Source organism: Equus caballus, chromosome 28 (assembly GCF_041296265.1).
Source record: "Equus caballus isolate H_3958 breed thoroughbred chromosome 28, TB-T2T, whole genome shotgun sequence".
NCBI classification, from domain to species: Eukaryota; Metazoa; Chordata; class Mammalia; order Perissodactyla; family Equidae; genus Equus; species Equus caballus.
The window spans coordinates 14,016,879-14,037,096 of record NC_091711.1 but is presented as its reverse complement, the minus strand read 5'-3'; the positions used below and the strand labels follow the sequence as shown (position 1 = coordinate 14,037,096).

Here is a 20,218-nt window from a genome sequence, read left to right as displayed (position 1 = left end):
GCATTGGCAACATGGTGAGCTGTTTAAACACCTTGTCTGGGGAGAGGTATTGCTTTTCAATTCAAAGTAAAAAATATTGGGAGGAGAAATAAAATGGCTCCAATGAGATACAATTATCCAAGAAGCTACGGAGCATGTCACCAATTGGTTGTGTGAATATTTTATAAACCAATACAAGGCCATGTGCTTGGAAATACTACTTAGTTCATTAGAATCGTTTATATTTGATATTTTTTTCTGGCTCTAATTTTAAGTTACAGTTACTACTACTAATTATTTAGCAATACAGTATTGATTTCAGCTAGGATAATTTATGATATTAAGGAAAGCTCTAGAAGGTGTTCTTAAAAATGAAAAGTAAGCTGTGATTAGAATACCATTCAACTATGCTGGCCAAATGCAAGTTGTAAGCTCTTATTTTTTAAAAATAATAAATATTCTGACGCTGGATTTTTAAACCATTATTTTAATCTCATCATGTAATATTGGTCTTCCATTTTCTAATGATTTTTAAGTTTCATGAGGAATGTAATCCCAAGAAATGAAACTTTATGTCCCTGTCCCTTTTCAAAATAAATATTGAAAAATAATGAGTGCATAATGCCTTGTCATTTATTGATTAAGAAACTGATATATTTGCTTCAATTCTAAAATTCAATTTCTTGTTGTCTTGTACAGACTTCCAGAACTTAAACATTTCAGGACCCCAAAACCTTTTTCACAGTACAATTGCTAAAAGAAAGCTTAGTAGGATAAAGTGTTAGAAGAAGATAATGCAGTCATAGTGAAGATGTGGGAGGGTTTGAGGTGGAAAGAGCATTGAATTAGGAAGCAGAAGACAAGAGTTTAAGCCCCAGCTATTCCATTTGTTTGCTGCATACTGTTGAGTGATTGACACATTCTCTGTACTTACTAATATGACTGTCAACTTCCTACTCTTCACAGGAGTATGAGAAAATTTGTATAATCTCAGACGCATGGCAGCTATAAACTTCAAATCTGAGTTAAAGAGGCCTTAAAATTAGATGAAGCACTAAAGCAATCTAGTCTAAATGATGTCAAATAACCTGAAAAATCACCAGCCGTCCTCCAGTGAGTCCCCAGTTTACCATCAGCAGGTGTCTGGGGAGAACAGACCACAGTGTCTTGCAAAAGTGAAACTGTTACATGAAAAGTAATACAGGCCCCTCTAGTCTTCAATAACAGCCTGAGTAATTCTATTGCTCTGTCACATTTGTGCATGTGTGTGTGTTTATACCTTTTTAATGGTTTTAAAAGTGATTAAATTCAAAATAAAGTGAGTAGAGAAATTACAGAAATCCCAACTCAAATTCACAAATAAATTAAATTTCTTTTTTGAGACTATACCCTCCATCTCAGAGCAGCTTGAAGAAGAAAGATTTCAATCGGAATGAACTTTGGTTTTAATATAATCAAATTATTTTAATTCTAAACAACCTTGCTTGTGTTCTTGGAATCTAAATAGAACACCACTTCAATGTGTAATGGATGTTTATGCACAACTTCATGTGAAAATGGGCCATAATAGGACACACAAACACATGTACACTTGTGTTTGCACACACACAAAATCACAGTATGCTGCACATTCAAAATCAAGTCAACCTTGTTAATGTTGAATTTGAAACTTTTAACTGTATGGAGCTAAATATGTATATTCAGGCAATCAATGTTCTAAAGCAGCTGATGGGATTTGTGACATACTCTGTTTAGAATAATTATGTTAATTAAGATATGTATTTCCAGCTTGCAGAGGTTAAAAAAAATTGGATGGCACCAAATTTTGTTCACATCTGGTGACCAGAATTTAAAACAGTTTCTCATATATGTAATTTTGATTTTCATAGAATTTATCAACAAGTATGGATTCCTGAATGATAAGATTATAGCCCCTTGTCTGATTGAAATTTGAGGATATCATATCCTGTTTACCCTCCTGGCTGTTGAATTTTAATTGAAGAAGATACATTTTACAGTTAATAACGACATGAATTCTATGGAAGTTTACTGCTAGTCTTATGTAAGGAAGATTTATTCTCTGTGCTACACTGTTAAGAAGTAGATTCAACTGTCAAATTATTTTGACTTATGTTTTATTCTTGGTTCTTATTGAGCCACATATTTATTTCTTCTGGTTATATCAATAACTAAGTACTCGTCACGTGCCACAGTAAATGAATAAGTCCTAAGGATAAATTTTTCAGCCAGAGAATTACTTTGTATTACAATTACATAAAATCAATTAAACTAAAACAAATTCAGCTTTTCCATCCCAATTAGATAAATGAGACTAACCTCCTTCCTCTGGCCAGTATGTATAATCTGATGTTAGCAAAGAATAACCAGAAAAGAAAAGTCAGTTTTTTCTTTCTCTTATAATATTGAAGATTAAAATGTGTGAGAATGAGGGTGGAGAGTCTATATATATTAACCAGGAGGTCAAATAAATATATGCCACTTCTAAATATAAATGAACCACAAGAAAAGATAGAAAAGTGATTGACAATCATTTCATTTAACACTAACAATGAAGTGGATGTTATTGTCCTCCTATCTCAGTTAGGAAAAGTTCAGAGAGGTTGATTACCTAAAGGATGGTATAGGGGTTAAGGGAGCTGACTCTGCGGCCAGGTTGTTAGGGCTCAACTTCTGGCTCTGCCACCTGCTGGTTCTGTGACTCAGGTGGTCTCTGTTCTTCAACGTCTTCACCTGCAAGTGGGTATCAGTATGTATCTTATTGGGTTGTTGTGAAGATTAAATGAGTTAGGATAGCACATCACACATAGTAAGTGATGAAAGCACGTTAACTATTACTATCTGGAATCCCAACCCTAATTTGTCTACGCGCAGAAACTTTGCTTTTTCAAACCCCAACATGATATCTCAGAAAAATATGAAACAGTTCATCAGAACAAGAGAGCACCTTAGATAAATCTCTATTATGGTACTTACTGCATTAAATTGTAGTAAAACTTATTTAATTACATTTAATTTTTAAAAAAATTTTCAATGAAAGGTATAATAAGTACGATAACTGGAGTATATACAAGTTATAGTATTTGTGTAGAAGAGAGAATTCTGCCTGAGAGAGGTCTTGCAATCTTAACAGGAAGGATAAAGCATGAGCTGTGTCTGAAGGATAAGCATGAGTTTGCCACGATTGTGATGCAAAGAAGGATGTTCCAGGAAGGAGGAAAAGGCATATACAAAGTCGTGGAGGGTAAGACAGGATGAAGTATTTGGAGAATGACAAATATTTCGGTACTGATTGAGCAAAAGAAGCTGGGGAGACTGCCAGAAGCAGATCACTAAGGGTCTTTTCAGTCATGCTAAGATATTTGACCTTTATTTTTAGGACAATGAGGAGGTGTTTAAGTAGGCAAGGCTTATAAAATATTTGTGTTTAGAAAAGTCTCACTGGAGGTTGTAAAAAGTGTGTGGAGGGGCAGTTATCGAACAAGAGACAGAGAGACTTGGCAGTCAAGGAAAGTTCTCATTCCTTTTCGAGGTGCAATAAGTAGTTAGATGTTAACAAAAACCTAGACTACTTAAAAAGCTCCCTATAACCAAGGATCCTAGATGACTGTCAATGCTGAGCATTTTGTGGATTACAATATAGCAATTGTTCAGAAGATATGCTTAGCTAAAGCATGCAAATAAAAATGTGTAGTGCAGTGGAAGAGCAAACTCATCTCCAGGACTTTAGAGTCTTGGGAGGGAGAAGAGGCCCATGCATATGGCGCTAATCACCAAACTCTATGGTGATGCTGACACCCTAAGATTCCAGCTTTTAAATAATGAAAGAGTCATTATGGACTAGGATGATCACAAATAAAAGGAAAGTTCATGATTTAGGCAAACTGTAAGATTTTGCTAGTCGAAGAAGGTGGGGAAGAACTTACCAGCTCTGGAAAATGGTACTTGCAAAGGTGGAATTGGTCATGCACAAGTTATTTGCCCAAGTAAGTTTTCATTTCTGATTAGAAGTAAGGGAAGATGATTAGAAAGGTGAATCAAGACTAAACCAACTTTCATCTTTGTAATCCATGTTGAGGGTGACACTTTAAGCATTTGAGCAACCAGTGAAGAGTTTTCAGAGGACAGTGCCATGATAAATTGCTGTTTCCTTTGTGCAAGTCAGTGTATAATCACAATACGTATATGTTCTCATTTAACTCTCATATCAACCCTCTGAGGTAGGTGTTGTTGTTAACTTCATTTCTCAGATGAAGAAACTGAGGCACAACAAGGTTAAACTGATTTGTCTATGGATGCACAGTTAAAGAGGGGAGGCACCGGGAATTGAGCCCAAGCATTCTCTTAGAGGCCACTGTATGATCTGCTCTGCCATCATGGCAGATTTTTTTCATGCCAGTGTATTAGAAGGATACGAACCCTAGAGAGAAGGACCAATTAAAAGGCTGAGAAAAAAATATGGTGGCTGTGAAAATAGAAAGTAAAAGAAGATGAACCAGAAAGTGTGGAGGAAAATTGACAGGCATTAAATGTAAGGTGACTGAAGTGGCCATCCTGAGTGACAGAGAGAATGGTACTGTGTCGAATTTAGATGGTCTTATACCAATTGGCAATCCCAAAATAGCATCCTAGGCTAAGTGGTCTGAGAATACAGTCTCTGTTCACTCACAGAGATGAACCATCACTTGGGAAGAATATTGGGGAGGAGACTTTACCAGGGCCTATGACATTTTTGAGTAACTGATGAATTTCATTTCTCAGAGTTGAACACTTTATGGAATTTGTTGACTTAAAACTTGTGCTCACCTATGATAAGGGCATGAGAACAGGGATTTTGTATGCCCTGGGACTAACCAAGTTGTTAGGCAGTCAGTCATCTGATTTTTATGGACCTACCGTGTGCCAGGTTTTGTCTTCAGCAAAGAATAAAACCGACCAAATCTCTGATTCAATAAAATGTTAAAGATATTCTAGGGAAGATTGCTTAGTACTGTGGGGTGTATAAAAGGAAGTAGTAAATATTGCTTCAGGGGTGAGGGAAGGATGGCTTCAGAGAAGAAGTATTTTTGTTGTGTCTTGAGAATCAAGACAAAGTAAGAGGAGAGATAAGACATGGAGGCACATGGACATCATTTAATGTAGCAGAAATGTACTTATAAATGCAGGAGAGTGAGCTTGAGCCCCCTCCCCATACTCCACCAATTAGGTCACAATCACAGTAGTTGAGAAGAGACGTAAAACCCAAAGAGGAGGAGCCAGACATTTCCATTTGGATTGAGTCACTGACACAAAGTCATACGTGTTTAAATTAGTCTGGATTAGAAGTTACACGCCTGGCAAATGCTCTTGGTTTATTTACGTTTTTCAGACATTCTTGATCCTTTATCTAGAAATCCCGGGGTCTAGTTATTACTAGGGTGCCACACTTTGTTCTTGTCCTCAGATCAGGCGTAATGAGCATGGGCTTCCCACTGCACCGTTATGTATGGATGTGCAAATTACTCACACACCTGACTGTTCATCACATCACATGATGGGCCTTCCTAATGTGTTACTTTCAAGTTACAGTAACTCGACACCATATCAAGAGAGTCTGAGACCATTGGGGGATCCAACAGCGTTCTTCATTGCAGATGAGAATGTGTTTCTTGAAAATACTCAATGACTCAGAAGATTTTCTGGTTCAAAATGACCTTCCCTTATAATTTGTAAGGGAGTTTTTCTTGTTGTTTTTTTTTTTGAGTTTTGTCAGAGGCAATGACAATCCTGTGCCTGAGACTCCCTATAAAAGGAAGTTCTGCTGATGTCCTCTAAAATCTAGTTTAAAATTTAAAACAAAAACATGTGCCCATAACCATCTGATGTATAAGGTTATGTTTAAGCTATATGTAAGTGGTCCTTTGGGAAAGGATAATTGAATATTAGATTGCTGGGGGAAAAAAAGAAAGAAAAATAAAAATGTTTCTGTAGGCTTGAATAGAAGGAAAGTAATTTTCAGACTCAGATTTGTACTGGAGAAAGTGACCCCAGTGTCTCTCTGGAAGAACAACTGTCACTTGACCTTTAAAAAGGTTGATTCTGGGGTACACAGAGAATGCATACCTTTCCACATATGGACCAGTTGAACAGAAAAGACCAGTATATCCAAAATGCCATTTGTGCCAAATCACTTTTTTATTTAGAATTTCCTGAACAGTTCAGACCCAAAATATCTGATGAGGACGAGCATGCCCCCATACAATTAACGTTCCCCTTGATAATCTGTTAGGAAATCATCACGTATTCAACTTGGTGATTTCCAGCTATTATAGTATTGCCCATATTGCTTTATTTTTCTAACGTTGCTTCTCTCTTAAGCTGATATGTTCAGATATATGTCTCATAAATTCTGTGTGGTGCAGATTTTTTTTAATAGTTTAGAAGAATTAAATGTAATATTGCTTTGAGAATTTCAATGCATTTCTTTACACAATTGATACTGCCCTGGGTTAAGGAAAAGCCGGTCTGGAGTCCTGGTGTGATCCCCAGGCATCTGCTCCTGCTTTGGCCTATTTCTGCACAGCTTCAAGTGTGTACGCTCCTAGGCCTCTACAGAGATTTGGCCCCGTCAGCTGTGGACCAAAGGGCAGGATCCACTGCATTTGAGCTCCCTTATTCCATTATCTTTGCACACGCGGACTAAAGTTATTATATCGTGAGAGTTTGTGATTTAAACACAACAGACAAAACAAAAACAAAGAAAAATTTTAAAGGACCAGATTATCCCATGATTTCCTAAACAATTGTATGATTAAGTTTCTGTTCAGAAAGAGACTACAAGTATTTGAGCATATGGGATTGCATCTTAAGTAGATTCCTGTCAGGGATCCCAAACCAGATCTTGGAAACATCTGGAATTAGTGCTGTTCTGACAACATTGCTCAAAAAATGGACCAAAAGAATATATTATGATACATAATTTACGAAAACACGAAGCACCTAAATGTAAGCACTGGCTGACATGTTCAACATTCTCGACTGCTTACTGAACACATCTTCTGTGTCTGACCTTGTTCTAGACACTTCAGATTCACCTCTGAACAGAATATATGAAAACATTGGTCCTTCAAGAGCTTATTTTCTATCAGGAGATGACAGACTGAAGAGTAAATAACACTCTATGTTAGAAGATAAGTGCCATGGGAAAAATAAAGCAAGAAGTGGGGACAAGGAATGTCTGGTGGGGGTTACAGGAGGGAGAGGAGGAGACATTCAGACAGAAGGTGACATTTAAAGTAGGGAAGGAGTCAGCCAAGTGGAGATGGAGGGGATGAGCATTCCAGACAGAGGCAACAGTAGATGCAAAGGTCCTGAGGCAGAAGAGGCCTGAGCTGTTTCCAGGAAACAAGAAAACCAGTCTTGCTGGGTGCGATGGAAATTGAGTCAGAGAGACAGAGAGGATAGGGTGGATCCTGACGCTGCTTCAGGTTTTATTCTCAGTGAGACAGGGAGTGACTGGAGGGTTATGAGCAAAGAAGTTACATTATCTGACTTAAATTTTGACAAGATCACTCCAGCTTGTGTGGTGCATTTTTATTAGGGAATTAGTCAGAAGTTTCACAGTTAAAATGTTCTTGTTTTTACAAATGGCTTTTGTGCAACTTTTATAATTTACTTGTGAAAATGTTATATGCTTTCTAGGTGTTGAGTGCATATTTGCTTGCTTTTTTACTAAATGTAGCAAAAACCAATTGTAAATGTATACTTGTTTCTTCCCCTTTAATGCCATTCAGCTGTTACATAACTGGAAGTGTTCCTTTCCCTAATGGATATAATGTTAGAGCCCTTAATAATATTCTTCAGCTCTGTGGAGACCTACTCTCAATTTTCTTGCACTTAGTCCACGCTCAGTCCTGCCTCTGCTCCTCCACCCTTTCTGCTTATCCTGCTTGGAGCTCCATCCTCATCTCCTTCCTAATTTCCCTTCAAAGCCAGCCCAGTTGCCACAAAGCCTTCACCAATTGTTTCCATTGCTATTAAATCCTTTCCCCAAATCCTCAGAATCAGAATGTGCATCTATTTGTGTATGTGTTGTACTATGTTTTCAGATAGTTTCATGTGTTTGCTTTTTCTATCTAACCAGGGATCTCCTGGAAAACAGGGTCCGTGTCTCTATTTCCACAGGTGTTCAATAAGTACCTGGTGGTTGGTTGTTTGACCCTTCAACACATTTCTATCAATATATTCATCACAGCGAGACCAGGCCATTTGAGTCTGGTTTGTAATGAAGGAATGTCATTGGCAAGCCTGAGGGTGATGGTGGAGGAAGCCCACCTAGTTTTCACTTTGGATTCAGGGCAACAGTGTCGCTGTTCACTTTCCCAAGTGCTGAATAGCTTACATGCATAACAGTTCAAGACTTCCCTTGCTATCCCCTCCAATGAAACAGCAGTTAATTTATCTGTTGCTTCAACTGCTATAACTTCAATTTTTTATTTTGCCTCCTTGATTCTTTTTTGCACTGCATTTTTGTTGGTAGCATCCATCGCCAATAGGGAAAGCTCTCATGTTGAAAGGCATTTTTGATTACATATTTTAAAATATTACGTAGTCCACCACAATGAGATTAATTGGTTGATCATAGGAAATCATCAAATGCTTCATTTGGGAGTTCATATATGATCTTAATGATAGATTACTAAGCATGAAAGACACACATCCAAAGTAAAAAAATTAACATATTACGTTTTGATCATTTGTATGTAAGATCAAAGCATGCTAAGGAACAGAGAATACATTTTCCAATAGAGTCTTGGCCAGGCATATAGCAATTTGAATTTCAGTGAAAACACATACTTGCCATTTTGATAATGAACAATCTCAAATTGGTTTTTTAAATGGATTTACAAATGATTTTGTAAATGGATCAGTAATGGGGAAAATGATTAAAGATGAATTTGTCAAGGTTGTTTACATTTTCTGTTATCAGAAACAACCATTTGTTGTCATTGAGGTGTTTCACTTTCATTAAAAACAGTAGTGATTATAAATGAAAATAAAGGTACTATTGAATTGCACACTTTACATTCCTTTGTAGTGATGCAAGTTACTTTCTCTTCAACTCAGAAGAAATTTTGCAGTCTAGGCAAAGAATTAACTCCTGTGATAGCCACCTGGACCCAGAGATCATACTATAATTGAGCATAGCACTTGAATAGGGCTAAAATAACCAAATTTATCTTCTACCTCTCTATATATGCATTTTCTTTACCATTGAAATAGTAAGGGGAAGCAAGCAAGGCAGATGGAAGAAGCCATATTTAGATCCCAAATGTAATCTTAAATATACATATGTGGATCAATTTCTTGTTAAAGGGATACAACATTTGCTGATAATATAATTCAGCTTCTTAGTCCATTAACATTTAATGTTTGAATTTTGGTGAATAAATGTTGGGGAAAATTATTTTTAGATGTCAATGTTTCACTCCTAATAAAATCAGTGGGTGATTTGCATGTATTACTCAACAGAAGAAGTAATTCTGTTACTCTGTATTATCTCCTAAAAACCTAATGAAAGATTATTGGCTTTTTAAAAAATACTGTCATTAAATATAATCACAGCCATCTTTTTCCATATTACCTGACTAATAACCTTTGCTATATTCTTCAGGCATGAACTTCTTGAAGAAGCTCGGAGAAAGGGATTACCTTTTGCACAATGGGATGGGCCCACTGTGGTTGCATGGCTAGAGGTGAGATTATTAAACCAGAAGCCTGTTAAGTCAATCACTACTGCTTTAATAGGTTTTTCTAGAGAGAAGTAAAGACAACTTCCTGAAGTCATAGCTTTCCAATTGCCTGGAATAGCTTGCAAAGTGAATATTTGCTTTTATTAGGGACCTATGGATATTATGATTTTACTATGATGCTTTCTTGTGATTGTGGCAGAAGGAAGCATCCAGTGGGATAAAAAGAAGTTTCTCTAAATTCCACTCTCTTCATGTCTAGAATAAGAAAATAAATAATTATTGAACCACATTTCTATTTTTACAAGAAAACATCTGTCCCCATCCATCAGTGCAGGGTCCTTTCTCATCAGCAGGTTACAGAGAGCCATCTCCATAGTTAACACTGTTTTCCAAGATAGTACAGCCACCAAATTGCATAGAGAACCATTCCTTTGCTTGTAGTATAATTCCTGAACCTAATTCTCTAAAGACTACGGTGCAGGTAGGTTTAGACACTTAGAATAAAGCAGGAGAAGACTTATCCCCTTTTGCTCTTCTGTGTCTAAACTGAATGTTTTCATGAAACAAGAACTACTTTCAGCATTTCCTACATAACATAGAGGTCTGGAAAAATACAGTAATACCTGCTCAGAATGGAGGGCAGCAGGAACAGAGAGACAGTGAAAGAAGTACATATTTGACCACAAAGGGCCCCTTCATACCTCTTATCAGTAGTGTTCACTGCCCCTTCCATTCTTTTCTCTGATGTGGGCTGATAGCAGCTGCTAGGATATGCTGATGTCAGGGCAAAGAAGAATGTAGGCTTTCTTGCCTGGCAGAAGAAGTTAGAACCCGTTGTTTTAAATGGTTCGGGATTATAAAATCACCCACCTTCATTCTCATATCACATCCAGAGCTAACTAATTAGTGAATAAGGGAAAAGTAAAATCCATTTTATTTTATTTTTTTCAAACATTGGCCCCTGAGCTAGCAGCTGTTGCCAATCTTCTTTTTCTTCCTTTTTTCTTAAAGTTTGGCACCTGAACTAACAACTGCTGCCAATCTTCTTTTTTTTCCTGCTTTTTCTCCCCAAATCCCTCCAGTACATAGTTGTATATTTTTAGTTGTGGGTCCCTCTTGTTGTGGCATGTAGTGAGTTCTCCTTCTTTGGAGGGCAAATGGAGAGAATATTCCTCTTTTAGTGTATGTAATTCAGGTGCTCCAACACAACGCATGTGCATTGGCATTCGCCCGGTGCTTGAGGTGTGTGCCAGACCCTGTGCTGTGCTCACTGCGCTGCTGATTTATTGCCTTTCCAGAGCCTCACAGCGAAGCTGAAGAGTCGGAATCCCTAATTTCTAATGCATTATTCATTTTGTTATTCTCTTTAGCTCAAGTTTTCCAGACGTTTATAACTTCAGTCTCTTCCATTAGCACATCATTTCATTCCCCCAAAACTGTGTTCATATATAGCATCTAATTAAGTTCACACAACTGTCACATAGCGTAGGTAGGTCGATTGGAAATGTGGCTTAGCTACACTACCACCTTTGATCAAAATCTCAAGGCTGCAGGTGGTAGAGCTGTCTCTTTCTGTGACGATTTCTCTGCACTCGGAATTCCAAAGGAAAATTAGAAATTGAAGTCACTAATTAAACAAATGTTGATTGAGCCTTTACCAAATGCAGCTCGTAGCTCTTCTCCTTGTTCTTAAACCCAAGCCGGAATTTGGTGCTGTGCAGCTATTATTTTTATCCCTAATATTATAAATTAGTTGTTAATTTCAGACTCTGGAGACTTGATTTCAAATCTTTATTTCCATCACCGCTTAGCTGGTATATTTGAATAAATCACTTAGTGTCCTTGTGCCTCTATCTCCTCTGGGGAAATAATAATAGCATTATCTCATAGGATTATGGCAATAAATGAGTTCACACACGTAAAGTACTTAGAATAATGCCTAGCACATAAAAGACGCTAAAATTTTAACTATTATTATAATCTGTGTGTGCATTTTTTCTTCCTATTGAACAGCTCTGGCTGGGGATGCCTGCTTGGTACGTGGCAGCTTGCCGAGCCAATGTGAAGAGTGGAGCCATCATGTCTGCTTTATCAGACACTGAGATTCAGAGAGAAATTGGAATCAGCAATCCTCTGCATCGCTTAAAGCTCCGATTAGCAATCCAGGAAATGGTTTCCCTGACAAGTCCTTCGGCTCCTCCGACATCCAGAACTGTGAGTCAGTTTACGCTCCTTCCTCCTCCCAGTGCTGGGCAAATAGCAGCATCTCTTAAGTCCACAGAGTGAAATTATGACAGCGCACATTTCAGTGTCAGCATGAATTATTCTAAAGAGATTTAGCTTGCTCTTCATTAACCTTGTTGCTGCTTTTAATAGGTTTTCAGTTGAGGAGCTGTGATTTCTCTCAGACTTGAAAGGCTGCAACCAAGATAGACTTTTGAGCTGGCATCTAGACTAAAGCTTTGATTTTTCTTCCAAGCAACAAGACCTCAAGTTTGCTCTTTTTCAGAATGTTCCTTTTTCTTCTTTTTAATGTAATCTACATCTCAGGAGATGAGCTGTAGGCATTAGTGCTTTCTGAAGATGCCATGCTTAACGCACTAGTTCTAAAACAGTTTTCATAATTATGAAAGTACACTGATATTTGATGTTTTATAAATGCCAAGTGAAGTCCTTCCTTCAAAATGTTTTCTCTCTCATTTATAAATCCCTATTCCTTGCATCATTTTATCCCTATTCTAATATTAGAAGGAACAAAATGTCTTTAAAAAGGCATGCCAGATGGCATATTCAAACACTAAGGAAAACTCCCAAATAATATTCATTCTTCCTTTTGTCCACTTACGAATTATATCTTTTGCTGATAAAGATATGATTTCTGATGTTAACTGTATTTCTCTGGTCCCATGTCTTATTCAGAATAATAAAATATGAAAGAATGGGGTAAATTTGAGTAGTGAGTTAAAGATAGAAAAGTGGTATTTATTGTAGTTTTAGGCACGAGATTAACTTGAGTATAACTTTTCATATATGGTCAAACAGTTTTAGAGAATTTACTTCATTTTTATTGTATCTGCCCTAATATTGCTTCCCTGCATACTAGATTCTAATGCCAAAAATACAAGGTGAAATTTTAAAAAATTTATCTTTCTTGTATAATTCCAGTTTGAATTCTTCCTAAATAACATGTAGGAAAAAAAATATATTTTAACAAACTCTTCCGTATACGATTTTAAATGTGTGTAAATGTTGTATACTATAGCTGAAGTATTACTGAAGCTGACAAATAATTCAGAATACGTTTAAAATAAAAACTGAACAGGGCATTAAGACACTTATTGTAAACGGAATTCAGATCTGATGATGAGTTGCCTGAATAATGTCCAGGTGAGAGAGAAGCATCATAACTGGTTCACATCAACACTCTCCTCCCAAGAGAAAATGCAAACAAAAATATTTAAAATTCCTAATCTTGCAAAATTAAGAGCATTTGAAGTCTCAACTTCAAATTGAAAAATAGAATAAACTTCATTATTTCTATTCAGTATCCTAATCCATTTCTTGATACAAAATAGAATAATTAAGAACTATTTTTCTAAAAATGTCTAAACCAATTGAAGGAACTAAATCATGCATTATTAAAGGTAAGAGCATTCTCGGTTGTTTAAAGAACAGATGTGAAGAGAGCCTCCGAGCTTCTCCATGATCTCGTCTCAGTTCCCCTCAAACCTTCATTCTTCGGGTCAGGATTCCAACAACATGGAAGCACTTTCAGTTTCCTAAACTTCTATCCTCTGGGTTGATTTTGAGCTGTTTTCCAGTTCCTCCTCCCTCTGCCTGGAACATCCTTCCACTCCAGGGCCTCCGTCCTTCCACAACTCATCCTTCATCTAACGATTCCTGACTGTCCTTCCTCTACAAAGCCCCAAAGTCTTGGTTTGCTTCCACTCTTGGTTACCAGTCTGTAGACTTATAAAAACCATTTTATAATTTTCTCTTCTTGATTTACCCTACACAAGGTCAAGCAAGGATATTATCAGGTTTTCCATAGTCCCCAGGCCTTAATTCAGCGCCTGGCAAATTATAGATAGTCAGTATTTGTCTTAAAAATGATGATTGTGGGCTGACCTAGTGGCGTAGTGGTTGGGTTCACGCTCTCCACTTCGGTGGTCCAGAGTTCATGGGTTTGGATCCCAGGTGCGGACTTGCAAACCACTCATCAAGCCATGCTGTGGTGGCATCCCACATGCAAAGTGGAGGAAGATTGGCACAGATGTTAGCTCAGGGATGATGTTCCTCACCAAAAAAAAAAAAAAGATGATTGTACAAGTCACTCTACCCACTGTGGTGGAGGATATGAAGTATGGATGCCCTGACTCAGAGAGAGCAGCTATAGTAAGAAAAGTAAGATGTGTTCACCAGTAGGTGTAGTAGGAGATGATATGGTTTAACTCCTAAATGTGAGGTGGAAGCAAAGTGCTGTGGAATTCCAAAGAAGGAGAACTCACTTCTGGTTGAATAAAGCTTCAAAGAAGAATTAATGTTTTGAAAGACAGGTAATATATTCTTAATTATTAAAAATTAATAATTTTTTTATTATTACCCTTTTGATAGAGACCTTTCCAGTCTACTTCCTTTATCTTCTTATAAAGATTATTTCACATAATATATTATTTTGCACTTTTCTTTTAAAATTTATTAATATAGCATGAACAGTTTTCTCATTTTAGTAAATATGCACTTGTAATATCAGTTTTAATTGCTGCATACTTCCTTCATGGAAATTCTATAGTTTATTTAACCAAATCTCTAATATTGGACATTTGCTTACTTAACAATTTTCATTTTATTTACAATACCATAGTGGATATATGTGTAGTTATATTGTTGCATAAACTGTGGTCATTTCCACAGAAATATTTGTGTATAGGGAATTTGTATTCTTATCACTTTTAAATTTTAATTGCCAAATTGTATTGTGTAGCCTTTTCCCCTCCCTGTTATTCACACTGATTATCACATTGCTTAAATTTACATTTTGAAGTTACTAGTAAAGTTAAATTTTTTTCATATGCTTATTGATTTAGTATTCAAATAAGTAGCTTAATCATAACATTTTCCATTTTTATATAGCATTATAGGAGTTTTCATCTTTTTACTAATGTATAAAATCTCTTTATTCACAGAGGATATAGGCCTTTTGCCAAATATAGATGCAATTACATAAGAGATAAGCTGTTTATTTGCTTTAAATATGATCGACTGAGTGCTTTTTCTTTTTGACTCCATCTACATGGAAGTATTAACCTATTTCTAATATATTTCAAACATGATTTGATTTGTAAAACAAAAATTACATGTAAATTTCTAGTAATGAATCCACTGCCTAAAATGCAGATTAAAACACCCTTGGGTCATCACCTGAAGTTATATATTAGGATTCACATTTTGAAAATGCAAAAGCAGAGTTTTTTGTTTTATTTTTTAGAGAAATGTTATCATGTCTCCTAGAACACTGCAATTAGTCCTGATGCTGCAAGTTTTTTTGTGTGTTGAGTTTGGGGTTTGGGTTCCTAAGCCAGATGTTTCTTGTTCATTCCCTCAAGTACTCAAGAGAAAAAGACAAGGTAATTAGGATTTGTTGTTGTTGTTTCTTTTTTTGAGGAAGATTAGCCCTGAGCTAACTACTGCCAATCCTCCTCTTTTTGCTGAGGAAGACTGGCCTTGAGCTAACATCCATGCCCGTCTTCCTCTACTTAGTATGTGCGATGCCTGCCACAACATGGCTTGCCAACCGGTGCCATGTCCGCACCCGGGATCCAAACCAGCGAACCCCGGGCCACCGAAGGGGATCGTGCATACCTAACTGCTGCACCACCGGGCCAGCTCCTGTTGTTGTTTTTTTCAGTTAACAGAACTTCTATCTGATTCTGCCTCCTTCCCCATGTAGATGAAATGGACTAGACTACCAAAAAGAAAATCTCCTGTTTATATTTATCACTTCCTTGGGCCAGCCCTAATCTTCGAGCTTTTTGTTTCTTCTTCCTAAGCTACTGTTACTATAGAAGGCCTCTTACCTAATAGATAGGGATGGAGGTATCAGTTAATTGAAATACTTGTTTAAAGTTGGATGCCGTAAAGACTAAGTACATTCTTTAAGTAAAAAATTAACATTCTTTATCTTAAGTGAAAATATGTAAATATCCAAGCACTTGCAAATTTAGATGAAACACCTAGGACTTTGAGTACAATTCCAGTGCCTGGAGTTTCACATTATCTTTCTTTGATGACCTCATCCATGAAACTTCTTCAATTTTTCTAGTTTAAGTTTCTCTTTAAAGTGATAATTTGAAGATACTTGAAAAGCTATCTGGGTGCAGAATGCTCCTGGACATTTAAAATTTCTTCCCCAGACTTTGGCAAAGTGGTATCTCATTGATAGTGTGTTTTAAGATTTACCTTTATCTGGTCTTTGCAAATAATTCAACTTAATGTTCATACATGAGCCAAGTTTCTTTTATTTTTTGCTTCATGTAATATTTATTTAAATTGACTAATTAGAAAATAGTGTAGTAGAAATAAATGGTTTGGGAACACATAATTCATCAAATTTGAGCAGAAATGTAGGGCATAAAATAGGTATCAGTCAGCACAATGCACAGGGGAAGCAGAGAGCACTTATTAAAGTGAAGATTTGTTTGGGTAGAGATTGCTTAACAAAATTTCTAATGAAATTGTAGTAATAGCCAAGCTCAGGGTGGTACTTACTAAGTGTCAGGCTCTGTTCTAAGTGCTTTACATGTCATAATTCATTTAAGCCTCACAACAACACTGTGCAATAGGTACTTTTATTGTGTCTGCTGTACGGATGGGAAAAACTGACAGCCAGAGAGGTGAAGTGACTTGTTAAGGTCGCACTCCCGGGTAGTTTTGACCAAGAGTCTGTGCTCCTGACAAGGCCTCTCTCCTGGTCCTGCGCTCTGCCCTTCCTCTCTTTCACAGCATTCTTCCAGCCTGCTTGGTTCCCCTTTTCATTATTATTGACTTTAGAAACCTCAACCTTCAGTGCAAATAGGGTGAGGTATAATTGTACAAATGCTTGTCTTATTATAATGAGAAGTATTTCTCTTCATATAATGAGAAACATAAATTCAGATAACCGAGAAATGTGGATCTCGGCCATTTTGAATGTGAAAAGTAAATTTCAAGTTAATTTACTTTGTAATTCAATTATAAAGTAAAAACTACTTCAAAATGACCTAAGTAGTAACAGAAGTTACTTCCAGCTACGTATCGTTTAGGATTATTCTGAGGTCTGGCTGCTTTACTTATTTTATATTTCTTACACCAAAAGAATGAATTATCTCCCCCTAATTAATTTTCATGAGTTATTTCTTAAACTCATTTAAATATTTATTTTATGTCATAACTCTCCTCTGAATTATTTAATCGAGAAAGTGCTTTAATCCTTACCATCCTTTAAGAAGTTTCCTCCCAGCTCTCATTTGACAATACTATTTATGTATTCTCCTCCATCTGGACTAAGGCACGCAAGCAACGCACTCCCGGTCAGCTGCCGACCTTGTGCTTGCGCAAACCTGAAAGCAAGTGTGTCCCTACACTGAGCCCCCTTGGCAGCTCACTTGCCTTATCCTAGTCCCAGCCCTGTATCAGAATATATTATATCATCATTTAAACTTTTCAGTGTATTTTCTAGTATGAAGTATGTAGTTTAATCCACTTAGAGGTAGAATCTAAAATTTAGAGAAATTTAGGAAATGTCCTAGGGTAGTGACTGAGAAATGGCACTGCTAGAACTCAAGCCTGTCGATTATAAGTTGGTAAATTTCTGGATAGTTGAAATTTTAGAAATCACCTGTTAGATGGTATTATCCAGAAAAACAGTTTGCATTCTCCAGCTCAGATATCGGGGGTTGCAGCATGGACTGCCAAAGACAGTGGGTAGGTGATTTTCAGTGGCTCTCAGACGACCATGACCAAATCATATGATGCTTGTCCTGTATGCTTTTCCAGTCTACTTTTTGCACTCTCTTTCTCCTCAGACCCAAGGCACCAGTGTCCTCTCCTCCTCTGCTTGCTCAAAGCCTCTCCCTCTCCATTCTCTGAGATATGCTCTTCACTGAACACTCGTGCTCTAAAGCATCCCTATATGACTTACTCATATGAAAGTTCCACCCCTTAAACTGCTGGTGAAAAGAAAGAAGTCTGAATAATTGACTTTACTACACGTGGGCTTGCTTATAAGATAAACTTGTTAAAACCTCAACTGATGTCTAATTGACTGGGTTGTGTAGAAGCTGTTTTATGCGTTACATTACAAGCTTCTAGAACAGGCAGTGCTCCTCACAAGTAAAACTGCAGATCGAAGGTGAGCAACTAACATACAACTTAGGAATGTTTGCCAACCACACTTTAGAAAATTACCCTGGATATGTACTCATTTTGCACACAAAGATACAAATGAAACCATAGCTTCCAGCATTTTGCTTATTCCAGACTGTGGTGATAGACTGGCAAATATAGACTTTAAGATAATCTGTGAAAGAGATTCTACATGTGTGTATTGCAGTCTGAGGTAACACTAGTCAAGTTTCTTATAGAAGGAGGGAAACCTCCATTATGTGGATTCACAATCCGGGTAGACACTACAGAAATCGTAAAACGAGACTGGCTTGAATGAATTTCTTTTCAGGTAACCATTACTGACACTCACTTTGAGCAAACTACAGCCACTCAGGCAAAGCACTGTGATCACTGGGTATCCATGGAATGCGATGGATGAGTGTCAAATTCTTTTTAGCATAGAACATTCCTCACAAGTTCAATAAAAACAATTTCTTCCAAATTATTTAATGATTCATGCATTCATATGTAGCTTTCTGTTTATAACAAACACCATTCCCAGAAGCTGAGAGTAGAGGGGAGAAATTTTAAATGATATGGATGGCTCCTGAATTCTAAATATATTTTACAAGTGTGCACAATTTTATCTTATATAAAAAATTCGGATATACTCTAAATTCCAAAACAGTAGGAGAATGAGAATTCTACTCATATATATGATGCATATCCTTTGGGAATTTTATGCCCATATGATTTACTTATAATTATGAATATTTAACTCTCTTTTGTTACTCAATTATATATATAAGTAATTCTCTTATGTACAAGGTCTCTCTTATATTGAATTATATTCCTCAATTTAGTTTATATGTAGTTACTTCTTAAATTATATTAAATTGTATTATTTATAAGGGAAAATTCAAACATAGCACTATGTAAATGGCAGAAAAGGCCAGAGAGAATTATGGTGGTGGCTTATCTTGGGGTATCAACTTCGCTACTTTCAACCCTTTAAAACTAGACCCCTTCCAAAACAAGTAACAAGCAAGATGTCAGATGTAAATTTCATTGTAACTATAGGATTGATGTACTTGAACAAGCTTGCAATGTTCATAAAGATTTCCCAGCGACATGGTGGAATTTGATGGGAAGTGGTTCCCAATGGCCGTTACCGTCAATGATATGCCTGATCTTTACCAAATGGACTTTGGTTTAGAAGCTGTGCATATTCAGTGTATAGAATAAATATCATGGATTGTTTCATTTAGAAAGCAAATGGGACTTCATAATAGAATTGTACCTGCTAGAGGGAAAATTTCCTTTTTCTTCATGCTCTACTCTATAATTGAATAGGATACTGTTGAAGAATTAGGAAAACTAGGTTTTGTAATTTCTGATAGTATTTAGTGAGCTGGAAAAAATACCTTTTATTAAATAAAAAATAGCATTTCACTTCTTTTTTGTCTATAAGAGTACAGAAAAACAACATATTTGCTGAACTGTAAAAGGAAGAAGTTTGGGAAAAGCTGATATTGGTTTCCAGACATGTTACGATAGTGCTTTCAGCTTTGTATTGACAACCAATTTTCTCTTTTTAAGGATGTTGAAGAATCAAAATTTTGTGAATGAAATATTGGTAATAACAGAACAAAGTACACGTGCCTTTGTTTTCTGAGGAAAAAAAATACATTCTTCTACAGATCAAATTTAATCATTTCTCCATGATTACAAAACATGGATCCAATAGCCACATACCTTGAAAATGCAAATTTTGATTAAGCCTTTTTCCTGATTAAGAACCACAGAAGTATCATTTGAAATCTATCCCACATGAGCTTCACAGCATGCTTCTTTCTATTTAATCTTTTCTAAGTAGAAGAAAAAGGGAGCTTTGAGCAGACCAGCAGTGCTGTCTCTGTGCATGCTGTAGGGCAGGAGCACTGTCGTGTCGCAGTGGTGCTGTTCACTCACAGTGGCGCTGCCTTTCTTCTTTACCACTGCTGCCCTCCGTGGATCCCACCGCTTCCCTCCCTCTGGGCCTTCGCACTAGCCTTCAGGCAACGTTTGGGTGACCCACGAAGAAATGGAAAATCTTGCAGCTCCAGCAAAAACGGTTAGTCTTTATA

The 20,218-nt window shown here is 36.7% G+C and overlaps 1 protein-coding gene across 50 annotated transcripts in view; it reads left to right on the top strand.

The window, feature by feature from the left end:
• The window catches only part of PPFIA2 (PTPRF interacting protein alpha 2), a 451,986-nt gene that overhangs the window by 404,848 nt on the left and 26,920 nt on the right, over positions 1 to 20,218 (top strand). For all 50 annotated transcript variants that reach the window (XM_070253915.1, XM_070253923.1, XM_070253918.1 and 47 more), the window contains 3 exons: positions 9,650 to 9,731; positions 11,742 to 11,942; positions 20,143 to 20,205. In XM_070253915.1, coding sequence (XP_070110016.1) covers positions 9,650 to 9,731; positions 11,742 to 11,942; positions 20,143 to 20,205 — 346 coding nt within the window. The remainder of the gene's footprint in view (positions 1 to 9,649; positions 9,732 to 11,741; positions 11,943 to 20,142; positions 20,206 to 20,218) is intronic.